Consider the following 18,646-nt stretch of genomic DNA (forward strand, 5'->3'; position numbering starts at 1 on the left):
GGATATCTTGTTTCTTGTATCTTTGTCTCTGTTAAGCCACTAGATAACTTTAGCTGAGGAGAGAATGTTGAGGTGGGGGGTGGGGTGTGTGGCTGCAGAGAGGAGCAAGGCATGCTCCCTCCAGTTCCTGGTTCCCAAGGGGCACAAGATGGATCCTGCCTAGGTCTACAGGTCCCATTGCTGGGGTACAGAGGAGAGACAAGATTGCGGCTGCAGGCTCGCTGGGGACCACCCCAACATGAACAAAGAAGTCATGTGTTAGACCCTTCATCTGGGGGTTACCCTGAAGATATAGCCAAGATTCACAAAGAAAGACCCACCGAGGCTTCTGAGAGCAGTTTGGGATTGAGTCTCTCCTCAGGGGGGGTCTGGTTCAGGCTACCCCAGGCTTGCAAATAGGGGGCTAGATGGACAGAAGTGACCCACCCCCTACAGATGCAGGGTTTTCATCGAAGGGGGTGCTTGCTCTCCACTTCGTGGCCGAAGAACAGCCATCTCACCCTGAGAAGTCACATGTGAAAATATCTTCATTCTCTCCTTCCTCCAGAACTAGAATTAGAAGGGAAGAGCAGCGAGCAGGAAGGATGTAGGAGATGGAAACTCATGTCTCCCACCTTCTTAGCTGTGGAAACCCCAAGTTCTAGCTTAGGAATATTCACCTTATAGCAGCAGTTGGCATACTATTGCCCACAAGCCAACCCAGCCAGCTGCCTATTTTTGCATATAAAGCTTTGCTGAAACACAGCTACACTTACTCATTTATGTATTGTCCACAGTTGCTTTCATGCATCACCCACAGAGTTGGGTAGTTGTAACAAAGACCATATAGCCTGCAAAACCTGAAATATTTCCTATCTGGCTCTTTACAGAAAAAGTTTGGCAACCCCTACTTTATAGGATTGTTCTGAGGAAAAAGGACATAATTCATGTAAATAAAGCCCTTACCACAGTGCCAGGCATGGAATAAGCATTTACTAAATTCCAGTGATTCATACCATTATTGAATCCATCAGTGCTCAACAAAAATAATAATAGTAATAGCTATGATATATAAATTTGAAGGATTCTTCTTATCACCCCTCATAAATAGCATAAGTATGCAAGGTTAAGCTTCAGAACGCAATGATGCCTTGCTTTCCTGGCGTCTCCACTGGGGGTTAACCAAGCATAGTGAGAAAGGAGCTCTGAGTGTGTGTGCGTGTGTGTGTGTGTGTGTGTGTGTGTGTGTGTGTTGTCGGGCGCAGGTCACGGGCCTCCATGGCTGGACAACCATCTGCTGAGCTGTGCAATAATGACAAACCCACAATTTGAACTTCATTTCTCTTTGCCATTGGCTCTTCCGCCTTGCAACCTTCACAGTAATGAGAGACTGGTACAAATAAGTCTATGGTTGGTCAGAGAAACCAGAATTAATCAGAACTGCCCATTAAAAAAAAATAATTGCCTTTATCACCTGCACTGAATTTAGGGTTCCTAGAGTTTGGCTGTGATCCTGACACAAGGTGCGTGGATCCAAGGTATCAGGAAGGCCTATTATCCCAATATCTTCAGTGTGGAGAGAATGTGGAATGATTTGTCTCTTTTAATAAGATTTCCAGACCAATTTCTCAAGCTAATAGATTCTACTATGCTTCAAACAAGACTCCTATATTTCGGGACACTTCTCTGCATTCGATTTTCTGGGTCACTCTCTCATAATGCCCAGGGGGCTGGGGAGGGTTGCAGGCTTTTCTAATCCTAAATCAGAGTCATCCTTTCACTTGGGTGCCCTAATTTGTGAGACTACAGCAGCAGCAGAATGGGTGAATTCAGCAGGGTGATGTGCTGGCAAATGTGGTGTTTGAGCTGCCAGGGATCATCAGGGTCTCTCTGCAGCCTGGGACACTGCATATATTCTAGCCATGGGAAATAAGAGAAAGAAAGCAGGGGGGCCATGTTTTTTCTTCCCACTGACCCTTTGGGGCTCAGAAATGACTCTCATCAATAAGAAACATCCTCTGTGGTTTAGCTCAAGACTGTCCTGGTGTTCAAGTGCTGTAGCTGCACCTGAATGGATGCTACCATTTTGGTTTGCTTATGTTGTGTAGCAAAAGGTGGGAAAATGCATTGGGGTTTCTTCTTGAAGCTCCCTGGATTCAAATCGTGGCTCTATCGCTTTCTAGTTTGAATGGCTTGGCTACGTCTCTTAGCTTCTCCAGTTTGTTATGAGTGGCTGTGAATTTTAATGTCTACTTAGCATAGGGATCTGTATCTAGCAAGTACTCAAATTAATGTAAGCTGTGATTATTAGGCAGTATGGGGGAGGGTTCCTCAAACCAAGATGGATAAATAGATGATTTTTTTTTCTCCACTTAGTAGCTTTTATGAAAATTTCTCTTTAGGATAATACTCAAAGGACTGCCCGTGTGAAAATTCTGGATCAGCCAGCTTGGGGTAGCTGTGAAGATGAGTAGCATCCTAGATATGGGATACTGCATGTCAAAAAACAGAGATCTGTGGGTTGCTCTGATGAGCTGAATGACCCAGAAGATAAAAGAGGAAGGTTGAGATCATTGTAGAACCAGTGAGGTATAAAAGGCAACTCAGTGTGTCACATAACCCTGCTCCTAACCTCTGAAATATGCTATAAATTCATAATAGCATGTAAAATGCATACTGTGCATGTATTTCTTGCAGAAACCAGCAAGAAACTGAGCTCGGCTCCCTGGCTCACATAGACATGGAACAGAGATCACATCTGTGAGTGCAGGAGCCAGACTTTTCATATAAGCACGTAAGCATCTGCGATTTATACAACTCCTGGGGAGGGAAAGCTTATGGTTTCTTAAGGCTCAGGAAATGTGAATTCTAGGAAGCCTACTTGCCTCTTTAAGATCATGAGGACGTAGCTGACCTAAAGGCCACACTTACCCTGAATGCAACCTTGACATTTTCTTCCTTAGATGTAAAACTTTTGAAGTTGGCTGATCCAAGAATAGATTCAAATTCTTCAGCCAAGAGTCTAGACCAACTGACTTTTTCCACTTCATTGCCTAGTAAGTACTCTCTCCTACCCTTTCTTTTCCAGTGGTCTGAGGGTGAAAGGTGATACTGCCTGAAGGGAGGGCTTTGCCACTGCAGATACATACAGGTAGTGGCAATGAACACACTGGGGAGAGGAAGTCAGTCCAGTTGTTGTTAATGATTTAGAAATAATCATGCTTCTTCCAAAAAAACAGAGGGGAATTTTCTTGTCTTTTGTCAGAACAAGTTAAACCAAGCAAAAGTTGTGAAGCCTGTGTGGGTAGCCCTGGAACAGCCGCCATACATTATTCCACCTAATGCTCTCCATAGCTGTTTGGGCCATGAAAAGATGTCCTTGGGGGGTGCAAGTTCACGTGTGATATATAACAAATGCAGAGGTAGCCTCACGCATTAAACATCTTTTTTCTTGCTGATGGAATCAGAAAGCTTGTTAGTCACTGGAATAAACATGCTCTGATGAGTTGAATGAAAACTAGCATATGGGTCTATTTTTGGAATAAACATTTTTAGAGCATATTTCAGTGCACCTTAGTTATGCCTTTCTTTTATTAAAAATACTTTGATAAAATGGAAAGGCCAAGTAATATCACAGCGTTAGAAATGAAGGACTCTATTTATTAAGGCCCCTGTGACCCAGAGTGAAGAAATCAATCCCAGGCCACCTAAAGGTGAAGTGAATTGGTATTTTAAAGAGAGAAATGTAAGTTTCCTGAATTGTTTTTAAAATTCAGCATCAGTGATTATAAAATTCCTTTAAACAGATTCTATAAAGATCCAAAAATATATAATTGGCTTTGATACTATGTCCAGTTAAGGAAGGCAGACTGTGAATGAAGACAGGGACAGAGGGAGAGAGAGGTGGGGAGAGAGAGAGATTCACACATCTCTCCTCATTGTATCCTCCCAGTAGTCCCATGAAGCTCCATAATACAATCTCCACATAGTGGGTGGAAACTTACTCTTATAACAGCTGCATCAGAGTTTGTTTCGGGGAAGGAAGGGTTGGAGTTTAGGAACATAACTACAGAAGAGTCTTGGGGCGGGAGGCAAGGCTCAGAGCAGGTTTAAGAAAGAGGTACTAAGGAGATGGCTAGATTTTGCAGCTTAAGAAAGGAACAACTTTTGGGGAGAGGGTGGAAGAGCTGAGAAGGGAGGGATGGGAAAGGAGGTAAACGGGAAGAAAATGGTTTGGGCAACAGGGTCAGGGGAAGATGTGTTACTACTAGTGAGAGCTGAGGAGGCAAGGTGGGGCTTCAGAAAGAGGATGTGTGATGTTCAACTTTAAGTCATGGGCATTGCTGGGATAGGAAGCTCATATTTCTCCGACTAAAGCCTCAGCTGAAACTTGGAAGTAAACATGAGAATGCAACCCCCTCAGAATTCTCAGAAATATTGGGGATGGACATTGGGTTTTCCCACAGAATGGGGAGTAGGGAACAGAGCAAATTTTATTTAAATCTTCAAAGACAGAATGAACTTGGCTAACATCTAGGTTATAGTAATCTAACAAATGATAACATTAAGACTTGGAGAAAGTAAAGGAACTGGCTCAGGGCAACACAGTGAGTAAGTACCAAGGCTACAATTTGAACTCAGGTCTCTTGACCCCAGGTTTCTTTTTTACTGTTACCCCTACCATTCTGGTGGGGACAGAAACAGAGACACAGCCCCTTGCAAAGTCAGACCTGAGGCTGGCTGAGATGCAGGTTGGGTATTTTGCATATTTTGCTGGTATGTTAGGCTGTGTTTTCACAAGCCCAGACTAAAAATGGGGATATTAGGAGTTGCTATTTGCCCTAGAGACACAATGGCAGCAAGAGACATCTCTGAAATAGCACCCTGCTTTTCTCCTGGGAGAATGAGGAGCTTGCCTCTCTCACTTCCATGGGAATCCATCACAGCCCCCATTATCCCTGCGCTCAGGCACCCTCACCTTTCCAAAAGGCTTTGCATCCCTGATCTCTCAGGCTTTCCACAGTGGGAGCCCCAGAACTGAGCAACTCAGCTTTTATGTAAGTTGTGGACTCTTATTTGTTTTAAAGGAAAGAAACATCCTTGTATGCTCCATACACCAGGTGCCATAGCACATTCATAGGTCTCAGGGGTTAGGATGTGGACATCTTTGGTGGGGCCATGATTCTGGCCGCCACACAGCCCCACCCTTTGGCTGGCGTGGAGGATCTCCTGAGCTCTCTAAACAGTATGGTGAGTGTGGCATGACTGCAAGGAGGGCTTCTTTCTGGTGTCTTTCTGGTGGTCCGTAGAGACCACAAAGATGGAAAAGATCTTGTCAATGCTGTTGGATGTGGTTGAAAATGTTCATTCTGCTGAGTCTGAGAAGTGACAGCATGCTTTGCTGGCTGGCGTGGTTCTAGGATTTTACCCCACAAATCTGACCACAGACATTTGGAGTCCTAAAGAGTTAGAAAAATCTGTAAGGTTGAATGCAAAAGTTTGAATGCCTTTATTTTGAGCCCTCATTGATCATAATTACCTTTGAACAGCAACCACTGCAGAGAATGAAAGAAAATTTGGGGCTGACTAAATGAAGTAGTGTAAGATTCTGAGCAGGGGCAGATTTGGCCAGCAGTGCAAAAAAAATAAGGCCCTGTGAGAGCTTACACCCTCTTCTTATTTTGCTGCAGCTTACAGGTAGCCCTGCCCAATCCCCAACGTACGCTCTTATGGTTCCCAGGCAAACCACAGGAGATGGCATCGGTCCTCTCAAGAGTGACCTAGCAATGCTCCGGTCCTAAGGCAGACCTGTCCATGTTGCCAGGCTGGGCTAGCTTGGAGGCTGCCTTGGCATGAGCATGCAGGCAGACAGATGCTGACGCCACTTCAAAGAACCGCCCCTCCAGGTGCCGAGGGCGGCTTTTCTGATGCTCATGCTGTGTCATTGTTTATTTTCATAAGGCGCCCAGCTGCTGCGGTGATGATATTTATATCAATAAGTGCTCTATTCATCTGCCGGTTTCAGGGAATGCTTGCCAGCTGCATATGGCAGCCAACCTCAGGGTACTTCTGAGCCTGATGTTTTTGCATTTAGAGAATCAGTTCTCAAACTCTGTACCAACATCTGGGCCTGAAAGATTCTTCATTCACCCAGGACCCACCCTGAAAGGGGGAGCTATAGCCAATGACCTTGACCTTTGTTTCAAAAGTTTTATATGTCCCAAAGTGAAGTTCTTTGAAAGTCATCCTCTGTGCCTGAGCTCTGGTTTTGCAGAAAGGGATGTTGAAAAAGAGAAGAGCAAACAGGGTTTTGCAGGCCAGACTTCACACCCAGGCTCATAAGCTGAGTTCATTCTTTTATTTCTTCAGCCAAAAGCATAGGGTGGTGATGCCTTCAGACTCCAAAACTCTGCAGGGAATGTTCCAGAACTCTCTGTTTTATGAGAATTCATTTATTTTTTATAGTTATCTCAGTGTCTAACCTTCTATTGCTCAGGCCCCAATCATTGGCATTATCCTTCATTCCTCTTTTTTTTTTTTTGACAGGGTCTTACTCTGTTGCCCTAGGCTACAGTACTGTGGTGTGATCACAGTTCTCCACAGCTTTGATCTCCTGGGCTCAAGTGATCCTCCTGCCTCAGCCTCCCAAGTAGCTAGGATTACAGGCATGGACCACCATGCCCAGTTCATTTAAAATTATTTTGTAGGGCTGGGTGCAGTGGCTCATGCCTGTAATCCCAGCACTTTGGGAGGCCAAGATCAGCAGATCACCTGAGATCAGGAGATCGAGACCAGTCTGGCCAACATTGGGAAACCCCATCTCTACTAAACATACAAAAATTAGCTGGCTGTGGTGGCTCACCCCTGTAATCCCAGCTACTTGGGAGGCTGAGGCAGGAGAATCACTTGAACCCAGGAGGCGGCAGAGTTGAGATCGCGCCACTGCACTCCAGCCTGGGCGACAGAGCGAGACTCCATCTCAAAATAAAAATTCTTTTGTAGAGACAGGGTGTCACTGTGTTGTCCAGGATGGTCTTTAACTCATGGCCTCAACTCCTGACCTCAAGTGATCCTGCTTCCTTGGCTTCTCAAAGTGCTAAGTAAGATTACAGGCATGCCTGGCCCTTGATTCCTCTTTCTCTCTCTTATTCCATAGTCAATCTCTCTGGATGTGTTGTTGGCTTTACCTTCAGAATCTACCCCCCGGTTCAACCAACCTCACCTGCCACCTGAATGATCACAGTAGTCTCTTGTCTGTTCTCTCTGCTTCCATTTCAGAAACCACTCTTCCCCATCCTTGCACCAACAATCTATTCTCAACACAGCAGCCAGAGGGATGCTTTTATTAAAAAAGGCAAATTATGTTGCTCCTCTGCTTCAAACATGTGCATGGCTCTCTGTTTCTCTGAGAGTGAAAGCCCAAGTTCTTCTATGTCTTCCATGGCCCTCTGACCTCACCTTCTGCTGCTTTCCCCACAGTTGTGCTGCTCTGCCCATGGCCCCTGTGCTGTTCCTCAAGGGCACCAGGTGCATGCCTACCCTGCAGCCTGGGTGCAGGTGTTCCCTCTGCCTGCGATGCCCCCCCCCCGAGAGTCACATGGCTCACTCTCTCACCTCCTTCAGGTCTGTGTTCAAATGTGTTCTTCTCCATAGGGCCCACCTTGACAATCCTATTACAATGACATCCTATGTCGCAGATCCAACGTTCTGATCTTTACTACCCTGCCCTCTTGTTTGCCTTTTTCCAAACACTCGTGTCAGCCTTCTAACTTATAATTGAGCACATTAGAGAATGTGTGTTGCTTATTATCTCTCTCCTGCTTTAGAACAGAAGTTGCATGAGAGATGGGAATTTTTTTTTATGCCTCGCTTTATCTGTGTTGTTGCTCAGTGATGCATTCCAAGCACCTAGAATAGCTTCCAGCAAATAGCAGATGCCCAACAAATATGGGTTGCCTGAATCAATGGACTCTCTCCGGAACGTCTCTCACAGGCACATCCCAAGGTGCACTCAATTTCATCCCCTGTTCATCTGCTCTTCTCGCTGCCTTCCCCTACCTTCCTGACTTTCATATTTTCCCCAGTTATATCCCCAGTTGCCTAATTGCCCAGACTCAACTTCCTGCCATTATCTGCAACTTTCCTTCTTATTCACCTCCCACCTGCACCTGCTCCCTAAACCTTGGGGACTTAAGTCTGGAAATGTTTTCACGTCCAATTCCAGTCCTCTCACCTCCTGGCCACTTCTGCAGTGTTCAGATAACTACCTTTATTGTCTGCACATTTGCAACATTCTCCTCCCCGGTCTCCTGGTTTCCAGGTCTTTCCTCCGGCCTTTTACCTGCACTGATCCCCAGACCTGGCTTTCTTTTTATTTTTACCCTTTTTTGCAATTTTTATTTTTTTTATTTTTTAAGAGATGGGGTCAGCCAGATGTGGTTGCTCACGCCTGTAATCCCAGCACTTCAGGAGGCTGAGGCAGGGGGAACACTTGATGTCAAGAATTTGAGACCAGCCTGGCCAATATGGTGAAACCCCATCTCTACTAAAAATACAAAAATTAGTCGGGCATGTTGGCACATGCCTGTAATCCCAGCTACATGGGAGGCTGAGGCATGAGAATCACTTGAACCTGGGAGGCGGAGGTTGCAGTCAGCCAAGATCACACCACTGTTACTCCAGTCGGGATGACAGAGTAAGAGTCAGTCAAAAAAAAAAAATGGGTTCTTGCACTGTCACCCAGGCTGGAATGCAGTGGTGGGATCATAACTCACTTGAGCCTTGCAGTGCTCAAGCAATCCTCCCGCCTCAGCCTCCTGAGTAACTGGGACTATAGACACATGGCACCATGCCTGGCTAATTAAAAAAAATTTTTTTTTTTTTTTTTGTAGAGACAGGGTCTCATGGTGTTGCCCAGGCTGGGCTTGAACTCTTGGCCTCAAGCAATCCTCCCGTCTTGGCCTCCCAAAGTGCTGGGATTACAGGCATGAGCCACCATGCCCAGCCTCTAGACCCATCTTTCTAACAGGAACCCTGGCTGTGTTATACCACTGTCAACCCTCCAGTGTTTCACCTTCCTGCACAGAAAGTATTTCTAACTGTGCTCCTCCAAACTCCAGTGGTCCCACAAAGGACCGACCCCTCTAAGGGCACCAGGAGAAAATGAGACAGCAGTGTGGGTGGAAGCTCAACCCCTGCCTACTGCTTCATCATGAGCAGCTTTTGGTCATCCCTGTTTCATACATTGGGCTTGCACGAAAGCTTTTATTCATGGAAAGGATTCTGTTGCTTACAAAGTAAAAGTCTGAAGCTTGCTATGCTGCCAACCAAAACCCAAGCTCCTTAGCCTGGCACAGGGACCTCTCTGCAAGCTGGGCTCTGCTGCATTTTTCAGCCTCACTACATTCTTCTCCTCCTGATATTCCTCTAGGTCCCAGCCACACTGGAACATAAACTGTTCCGCAAATAAGTCTGTGTATATTCATCCCCTGCCTCGCCTTTGCCTCTGCTGTTCCCTCTGCCTGAAATGCCTTTTCCCAGTGAGTTCAGCCTCCATATACCTAAAGCTCCTCTGCCTTCTTCATGGCCAAAGTCACCTTCTTTTTGAAGTCTTCCCTCACCCTCTGGGCAGAATTAATTGTTCCCTGCTCCTGGCCAACACAGCACTTCACTGCTGACCTCTATTATAACACAGCCACATGAGGTTGGCACAATGTGCTCATCTGTCTCTGGAGCAAGACCATGCGCTTTTGGAGGGCTGAAACTATAGCTCAGGTCTGTTTAAAAATTTTTTAAATTCCCATCCAAGGCCTGCACAAGGCCAGCTCTCATATGGGAATTCAATGTTACTTTAAGTTTTATTTAAGGCAGTGAAAGGATAGGTTTTTAAAAATCTGAAGGACCATTCTCAGCTCTTCCACCCCAGAATGGCTGCCCTGGCATAGAAACTGTTCCAAGATACACGTCCTGTGTCCTGAGTATGGGGATATGCTGTAGGCACGTGATGCTTGGAGCTATCAGAACAGAGGGGCTAAGGCAGGAAGCCTGCCGGGGAACAAAGGTCAACCGTGAGGAACTGGGGCTTGGTGGGGTGGTCAGTGGGTAACGTGTCCAAGGTTCAAGTCCCAGGCTCTGTCTGTACAGGCTGAATTGCAGAGGGGGAAGGGAGGTGAGTGTGGCCAGGCATCTGGGTATTTTTCAGGGCTGCAGATGCTCAGTGCTGGGGGAGGCAGCCTCCTGGCTCTGCAAGATCTGTGTGATTTGGAGCAAGACAATAATCAATGCTTGTGAGATGGAGCAACAGAGTCTGGCCCCGGGCGGGGAGTTGGACAAAGCCCATAGGCAGGGGGAGTCTTTGCTGGAGGTCTGGGGGGTGACAGGACCCTCTGTAGGCAGCAGAATGGCTTGTCTGATGCTCATGGCCAGACACTGCTTGTTACAAGACAGCTGGCTGGGGCAGATGTGGCAGGCACCGGCTGTCAAGGGCTCTCCCTCCAGGTTTAGAGCATGGCTCCCCTGACCCACCTAGGGCTTGGCTTGGCCTCCTCCTACCTGGGCAGTGTCCATCTCATTCAGCATCACCACAGAGGAGCAGTTGTAATCGAACACCAGCCTCCAGAAGTCTGCCACGGTGTTGGGTAGAGGGTGCTGGGTGACCACGAAGGCGGCAGGCTGCTTGTGGCTCTGACAAAGGAATGACACAGGCTTCGTAAATTACACATCCATCAGCGATATTCTGATGATGATGAGGCCCGGACTGAGGCCAGAGGCTCCGGAGCCTGCCAAATAGATTATACAAAACACCTGCCTGTTCTTTTTATCTCTCCATGCCCTGGTGGCAAAGGGGACCTTCTCATAATGAACACATTCTCCTCCAAACTAAGACATTTCATTAGGAAAGTGTCACTGGGATGGGATTATCCAAATAAATTATTTATGCCTCGGAGCTCAGCAAATAATCATAATTACAACATGAAATGAAAGATTTCAGATGCAGATTTGTTGCTCTACTGGTCAAGACACCTCTTGGGATATAAGGGATTGGCCGCGTCCCTGTGGCCATGATGCTGGGAGAGGTTTTGGGTTGGCCTGAGGCCGAGATTCTCCCAAAGGGGCAGGCTCCCTTCTGCCTCCAGGCTGGAGTGAGGGCTGAGTTGCCCTGGCAAGGTGGGCACTGTGTCATGTGAGTCAATGGGGCAGTGGAAAGTACACATGCATTATTAATAGTCAGGTAGACCTGGGGTTCAAGTACAGCTTTACCACTTGTAAGTTATGAGTCATCCATCTGTCCATCCATTTGCCCATTTATTCATTCATCCATTCATTCAAACTTCGTAGAGTGCTTTTTTTTTTTTGGCGGGGTGGGTGCTAAGTACTGGCAAGTTATTAGATGATTCCAAAGCTCATGTTCTTCACCTGGAAAACGGAAATCATAAATCCAAAGGAATGATGTCACACAGATTGAATGAGATTTGCGTGTGAAAAGGCCAGCAAACAAGAGCCGGAACGTAAGCCTACTGGCAGGGCAGAAACACCCCTGACTTTGTTTTACGTCCTTGGCACTGGTATTGTTGCTGGCACATGCTAGACAGTGCCACTCCAGTGAATAAAACAATAAATTCAGTCCCATGTTGCAGATAGGGAAACAGAGGCCCAGAGAAAATGGCCTGGAGGGGAGGGGGTCTGGCAGCTTCAACCAGGGCCCTATTTTCTCCCCACCCTGAAGTCATGTATTTGAAAAGATTGGAAAGATTCTCCACTTCATCAGTGGCTCATGTGCTCGATATGTTTTCTCAAGAGATGGTTTCTGTGGGAGTTACAGCTGTTTTCAGTGCAGTTACAAGCAAGAGGGAAGAGGGCAAAGACCCTGGAAAAAGTAGGACAAAGCCTTGCAAACATGGATGGCATGCGTGCATTGGCTGGGCAGGGGGGCCTTCTTCCGAGGGCCTTTTCCTGGCCAGTAGAATGTTCAGAAGAGGGGTCTGGGTGGGCAGAGGCAAATATTTTCCAAAAGCCAAACTCTCTAGCTGTAGACAGCATCAACTTTGAGCCATTTCCAGACATGGAAAAACATTGAAGCTTTGAGAGTTAACAGACTTGGGGCTCCAATCCTTGGCTCCCATTTCTGAGCTACTTGACCTTGAGCAAGTGATGAATGAAAATACTCTAACCCCGAGGACCTCATCAGAAAATGGGGATGAGAATACCCACATGCAAAATGGGACAGTGCAAATCCAGGGCCCGACATGGTGCCCAGCACTCAGTGAATGTTAGTTTTCTTTTCTTTTTTCCTGTCTCTGTGATAAATGCTCTATTAGGCCAGCACGCCTGACAAAGCCTTATCTGAAAATATGTTCGAGATCCGTGCTCCTGCCAGGTTTCAGGGATCAGCCGGCAATCCATTTCATGGATAACATCATCCTTTACCAGGGGAAACATTAAAAATTAACCCAGAGGACTTCATATTTTTCTGCTAGGAGCAAAGCTGCTATGGTTACCAGATAATGCACCGACTGGGCTGGAATACAGATAAGGATGACTTTTTTTTTTTTTTTTAATATCAGAAAGGCAAAGGCCCCAGTGATGGCTCACAGGAGAAATGCCCTGTGGACAAAGAGAATACAATCAGCATCAGAGCTTGGCAGAAGGCATTTGACTCCAGGCAGTATCTAATCTATTAAGTAGAGGCCAGGAGCTTATTTGATCTTTGCCTGGATGAGGAAGGCAGGGAGGGGGTGTTGGGAGAAGTGGGAGACAAAGGAGGAAACTGGAAGTATGGGTGCACCCCTAGGCTCCATTTCTCATCACACTCACACACATAATGCACACCTACATGCACACATACACATACATGCACTCATTGACTTTAGAAGGCTCTAAGCTATGAGCTAATGCCAAAGGTCTTCTCTCCACCTCTAGCTACTTGCTATGACCAAGCCAAGACTCCCTGATTCTGAACCCGGAGCTAGGGTTTTTACAGAGGATATGGGCACTCTGTGGACAGAGGCCAGGGCAGGCCCCTAGAGAGCTGGGATAGGCATTGACCTTCCATCACCTTCCTGCCTCTAACACCCAGACCCTTGGGAGAAACTTCAAGAGGATTAGAGGTCAGAGAAGTTGTTGGCCTTGACCCCGGGAGAAAGCATCCCATGTTTCTGTCTATTCTGAGTGAGATAGGAGGGCCACATGGGCTAGATGGATGTGAACTCAGATGGGCTGGGGAGGGGAAGCTGGAAGAGCTCATTATATCAGGCAATGGTGTTCTTGGTTTTGAGCCTCAGGAGGTGAGATGTTTGTTTGCCTCTTATTGGATCCAGCAAATTGCGGGGAGGCTCAAGAAATGAATTGCAGAGTGTGACCCAGGAGCTCTGTGTGTGGGCTGTGCCACTAGCTCCCTGGGTGACCTTGAGCAAGTCTCTTTCTCTCTCTGGCCTCCGTTTTCTCTGCTGAAAAGTACATGGCTGGGAGTAGATGGTCCATAGTTCTTTCCTACTGCAAACAAACACCTGTACACCTTGGAGGGGAAGTGATGATAATCAGAAGTATCCGAAAAATGCAGGGGAGAAGCCTAGGCTCGCTGGACCAGGAACATGACCCTAATCCCAAACCAGGGCAGGGTGAAGCCCCTTCCTGGACCTGATGACAAGAAAGCGGGGGACAGTGCCCCTCACAGGACAGCCAGGAACACAGCCCGCTTCCACCCCATGCTTGTTTTACTGCTTCCCACTACTTTCCCAATAACTATTTACTGAGCCCCTACTGTGTGCCATCCTCATTTTTGTCTCTGCTCAGGAGTTATCTGGAACCTTCATGGGAGCTACCAGAGGGCAGAACCTGTGTCTGCACCATCTTGTGTTCCCATGCTCAGGCCAAGGCCCAGCATAGAAAATACCTGCTTTACTAAACTTCAGGCTGAGAGTCGGCTCTGTGGGGAATGGAAGAGGTTGCTAGGCAGGCCTGTAGACTTGCCATGGTGTCATGGGAGCCACCTTACGCTTCTGGTCTATTCTTTCCAGGCTCTTTGTATGAGAAAAGGAGCCAAGAGCCCACCTTGTGTCTAGGTTTGGACCAGAGCCTTCAGGGGAACAAAGGTCCTTGGGACTAGTAGATCAGAAGCAGGGGGGCTGGCTGGTGGGGTCAGGGCCCTGAGGTCCAGCCATCTCCACCTCAGGAAGAATATTTGCCCTAGAATGCCAGCTAGGAGCTTTCTGCCCGGGCTCGGCTTACATCCATCAGTGCTGCGTTGATGTAATTGCTGGATTCTCCGTCCACTGAGATAAGGAAGGGCAGGCAGCGGTCCAGAGGCAGCACGTCCATGCTTCGATTCTTATCATGGTTCCGGGGCAGGAGCCCAATGCTGCAGTCCTCGGGCCGCACACGGGGTGTCACAATGTTGAGGGTCTGCGGGGCACAAAGGTGAATAGATAGGCCCTGCTCATATGGCTGCCCCTGAGCAAAAGAGACAGTAATGTTCCAACTCAGCCTAACTCGCCTATTTCCACCCTCTAAGCGCAGCCCCACTCTCCCTTTCCCAGGACCCATTTCTCTTCCATGGTGATGTTCTGTCCATTTCTCTTCCACGGTGATGTTCTGTCCTCTCCTGCTCCCTGCTATAGGGTGTGTAAGCTGTGTGACACCTTCAAAACGCCAAGGCTGCAGAAGCAGCGCATCCATGCACAGGCTCAGACACAGCCTCCTAGTACCTGCCAACCAGATGAACTAAGTCGTTCAGCTCAGCCAGTGCCGCTTTAAAGGGTGGGCCAGCCAGGAGGGCATACAGAGGGGTGGGGGTAGGGAATCCCTACTGAGGGCTAAACATCACTTGCGTTGTCTTGGAATGGGGGAAATGATTTACCAGCACTCTTCTCAGAGAGAAAGCTGTCTGAGTATGGAAGGATGCCTAGATGACCTGCTCAGGATAGATGAGAGACCTCCGAGGGGCAAACCCTAATAGGTCTGGGAAATTGCTGTGTTTGGACTTTGCCGAGTACATCTTACAAGTTTGAGGCCAGAGCTGAACTGCTCTATCCAATGGACTAGATGTTATGTGCAATGACCAGTGTTCTGTACCCTCCATCCTTCCCTCATTCAGCTCTCTGTCTCTACTTCAAATTAACAATGGCTGTTTGTTTTAGGCATTGCTAAGGTATTGGCCTGCCTGGGATATCTGCCCGTGGAACAATGGGCCTGGCATTTGCCCACTGACTTGAAGCAAGACCTGGAGCTTCCTTGCTTTCTCATATACCTGGTTCTCAGCTCCTGTTGCCCAGGTGTAATTCGAACACTGGTCTTGGGATAAAGGGCTGGACTCTGGCTTTACCTTACTTAGTGATTCATGCCCAGGCCTCCTAGACCAATCAATGTTGCCACAGCGCTGACCATATGGGCTTCCAGGTGTGGATCTGGTATACCTGAGCTATGTTCTAGGACAGTACTTCTCAAAGTTTAACATGCAGACAAATCACTCAGAGATCTTGTTAAATTGTAGGCTCTCATTCACTATGTCTGGGCCAGGTCCAAGATTCTGCATTTATAACAAGTTCCCAGGTGAAGCCAATGCTGCTGGTCTCCAGACTGCAGGTTTTAAAATTTTATTTATTTTATTTTTTATGTTTTTGAGATGGAGTCTCACTCTGTTGCCCAGGCTGGAGTGCAGTGGCACAATCTCGGCTCACTGCAACCTCCGCCTCCCAGGTTCAAGCAAGTCTCCTGCCTCAGCCTCCTGAGTAGCTGGGATTACAGGTGCATGCCACCATGCCTGGCTAACTTGTTTTGTATTTTTAGTAGAGACAGGGTTTCACCATGTTGGTCAGGCTGCAGACCACACTTTTAGCAGTAAGAAAGAGTCTACTGAAAAAATACTGAGAGGACCTGAGTCCCTCCAGAGATGAAGGAGCATGAAATTCACACCTGTTTGTATAAATTTGTCTCCATTCACAACTTGGACTAGAACTGAATAAGACCTCAGTTAAAAAACATATTCACAGTTAAAGACAAGTACCAGCAATCCCTGAGTGTGTAGTTGCTCATGGCTGTGCATTTTGTGTTCTGGAATAGATTCTGCAGCTTCCTAGAGAAGCAGACACTGAAAGTGCATAGATCAGTTGTCCCAAAGAAAACCCCGCAAATGTGCACAGAGCCACTGAAGTTGGTTGGGTTACTGCTACGGACTAAATGTTTTCATCCCTCCCAAAATCCATGTCGTAATCTTAGCCCCCAGTGTGATGGTATTAGGAGGTTGGGACTTTGGAAGACGTTTCGATCATAAGCATAGAACCCTCATGAACGGGATTAGTGCTCTTGTAAGAAGAAACATGTAGGGCCAGGTGTGGTGGCTCAAGCCTGTAATCCCAGCAATTTGGGAGACAAAGGTGGGAGGATTCCTTGAGCCCAGGAGTTGAAGAACATCCTGGGCAACATAGTGAGATCCTATCTATCTCTATAAAAAGTCAAAAAAGAAGAAATGTGAGAGCTTGCTGCTTCTACTTTCCACCACGTGAATATGCAACGAGAAGACGGCTATCTGCAAGTCAGGAAGTGAGCCCTCCCCAGACACTGGATTTACTGGAAGCTTGATGTTGGACTTCTCAGCCTCCAGAAATGTAATGAATAAGTGTCTGTCATTTAAACCATCCAATCTATGGAAATTTGTTATAACAACCCAAACTGACCAACATGGTCACCGAGCCTGGGATTTGCTCATACCTGAAATTCATCCTTGATTTGGCTGGAGTTTGTCTGGGGGTCCAGCCTGCTGATATTGTAGTAGAGAGAACGGAACTCACACACAGGGATGGCAGTGTTGCCACAGAGGCACGCTTCCAGGATGGCATCGTGCACAAACACATATTGCTCCTGCAAAGTCAGAAGAGAGGGAATGGGGTGCCAGGTAAGAACAGTGGCCTGGGAATTAGCTGTCCACATTTAGTGTTGTGGTTATGAAGAATAGACATGATTTATCAATATATTACAGAATCCTTACTTTTTATACTGTAACCCAAAGGGCCAAATTTCCATGTTTCCTAATGATCACCTGAGCTATGACGGGTCTTGTTTCTGATAGAAGATGTAATAGCATAGTCACTGATAAAATGAGAAACTTCTAGACATGCTGTCAGCAGGTGCTCTTGGTGTCCAGCCCATGTCCCCTCAGCTTTCACCTTTACCTGAGGAAGGCTGTTTGCTGCAAACACCTGTGATTGTCTGCTGAAGGCAGAGAGGATACTTGGGCTGTGTGGAAAGGAACCCTCAAGCAATGACAGATGGAGAGTTGAGGATAGAAATCTAAGAAATCTCTCTCTTTAGGTGGAATCACTTGGACACGCATGTGTCTCAGAGTTCGCCAGCAGAACTGGGCTCCAGTTGTCTACAGTGTTTAACAACTTGTTAAAGTAGCCTTTGTTTGTTTCCTTCCCTGCTCTGCCTCACTTTCCCATTCACCAGCCACCGTGTCTTGGGATTACCTTCCAAGCAAATTATTTGCCGGCAAATCTTTGTCTCACGATCTGCTCCCAAAACGTGTCATATCTTCTCCTATCTCAATTCTTTGTACCTGCTGTTCTCTCCTCCTGAAACTCCACTCCCTCTTTTCCATACCTTTAATGTTTCATTCTTTCTGGAAAGCCATCTGTTAATCCACCGGGCAGAAGTTGGGGTTACTTCTAGGCCCTAGATAAATGTTTGTTGAGTGACTTTTTCTGCAGAACTTGGTCAGTTTCTCTATAAAGAGTGCTTTTCCAGATGATGCTATGTGATGCATCTGCATTTGAATATGTCTCCCCATATGTCTGACTGCAACCAGCAAGCCTGGCTTCTGCATGCATGAACCTAGGAATAGATAAAGCAGCCCTCTTGGCTTTAGTGCTAGAAGCCTGAAGACTGGCCTGTGTGAGTTAGCGCAGAGCCTATGTATGTAAACCAATCAATGGTGGTATTCACTGCAGAGTCAGAGAGGCTGGCTGTACCAAAACCATGGGTCACTTCCCTTTGCGGGATTGATGATGTGCATAGTTCCTTATCTGTCCCAGCTCTGATCGCCCAGGCACCCAGAGCCTTCACTAGAACAGAAGATGGGCTCGTTACAGGAATGATAAGCCAAGGTACAGAGTGGGATAGGCAGAAAAGGCTGCTTAGTGAGAGTGTGGTTCTGGCGAAAAAGCAGAGGCCTTTGGGGTCACATGGACCCCAGATCTACCACAGTCTGGTATGTGAGGTCTTAGGGACACAATTTCTTAGTTTCTTCTTCATTGATAAATAAATTGGAGATAATACTAGGAGCTACACCATAGCTGGTTTGGAGGAGTAGAAACAATACCGTGATTAGAAAGAATGTATGCTGCCTGGCTCACAGTAGGTGCACAACAATAAAGATTAATTCCTTTCAATACTCTTAGGTTTGGGCTCTCCAACTGCACAGAGAGTTGCCTAAAGGTCTGCTTCTCCCTTGAGGGCAGAGGCTGTGTGTTACGTCTCTTGAAATGCCCAGCACCCAGCTTAAGTACTCAATTACTTTGTTGATTAAACCATTCCCTGCAGTGACTGAACCATCGCTTGGCACGTAGTCGTCACTCAATAAATGCCAATCCTTCTCTTTCCTCCCCTATCACTTCACCCAAGGCAAGAATACTATTCAAATAATCCCCAAAATTTGTCATTCTGTCCCTGCTTG

General features: G+C 46.9%; 1 protein-coding gene across 9 annotated transcripts in view; it reads right to left on the reverse strand.

Moving 5' to 3' along the window:
* PTPRT (protein tyrosine phosphatase receptor type T) overlaps positions 1–18,646 on the reverse strand; it is a 1,110,571-nt gene that overhangs the window by 15,173 nt on the left and 1,076,752 nt on the right. For all 9 annotated transcript variants that reach the window (XM_055373001.2, XM_019017483.4, XM_019017481.4 and 6 more), the window contains 3 exons: positions 16,684–16,833; positions 14,206–14,379; positions 10,531–10,662 (listed from right to left, as the gene is read on the reverse strand). In XM_055373001.2, coding sequence (XP_055228976.1) covers positions 10,531–10,662; positions 14,206–14,379; positions 16,684–16,833 — 456 coding nt within the window. The remainder of the gene's footprint in view (positions 1–10,530; positions 10,663–14,205; positions 14,380–16,683; positions 16,834–18,646) is intronic.

This window comes from Gorilla gorilla, chromosome 21, assembly GCF_029281585.2.
Source record: "Gorilla gorilla gorilla isolate KB3781 chromosome 21, NHGRI_mGorGor1-v2.1_pri, whole genome shotgun sequence".
NCBI lineage: Eukaryota > Metazoa > Chordata > Mammalia > Primates > Hominidae > Gorilla > Gorilla gorilla.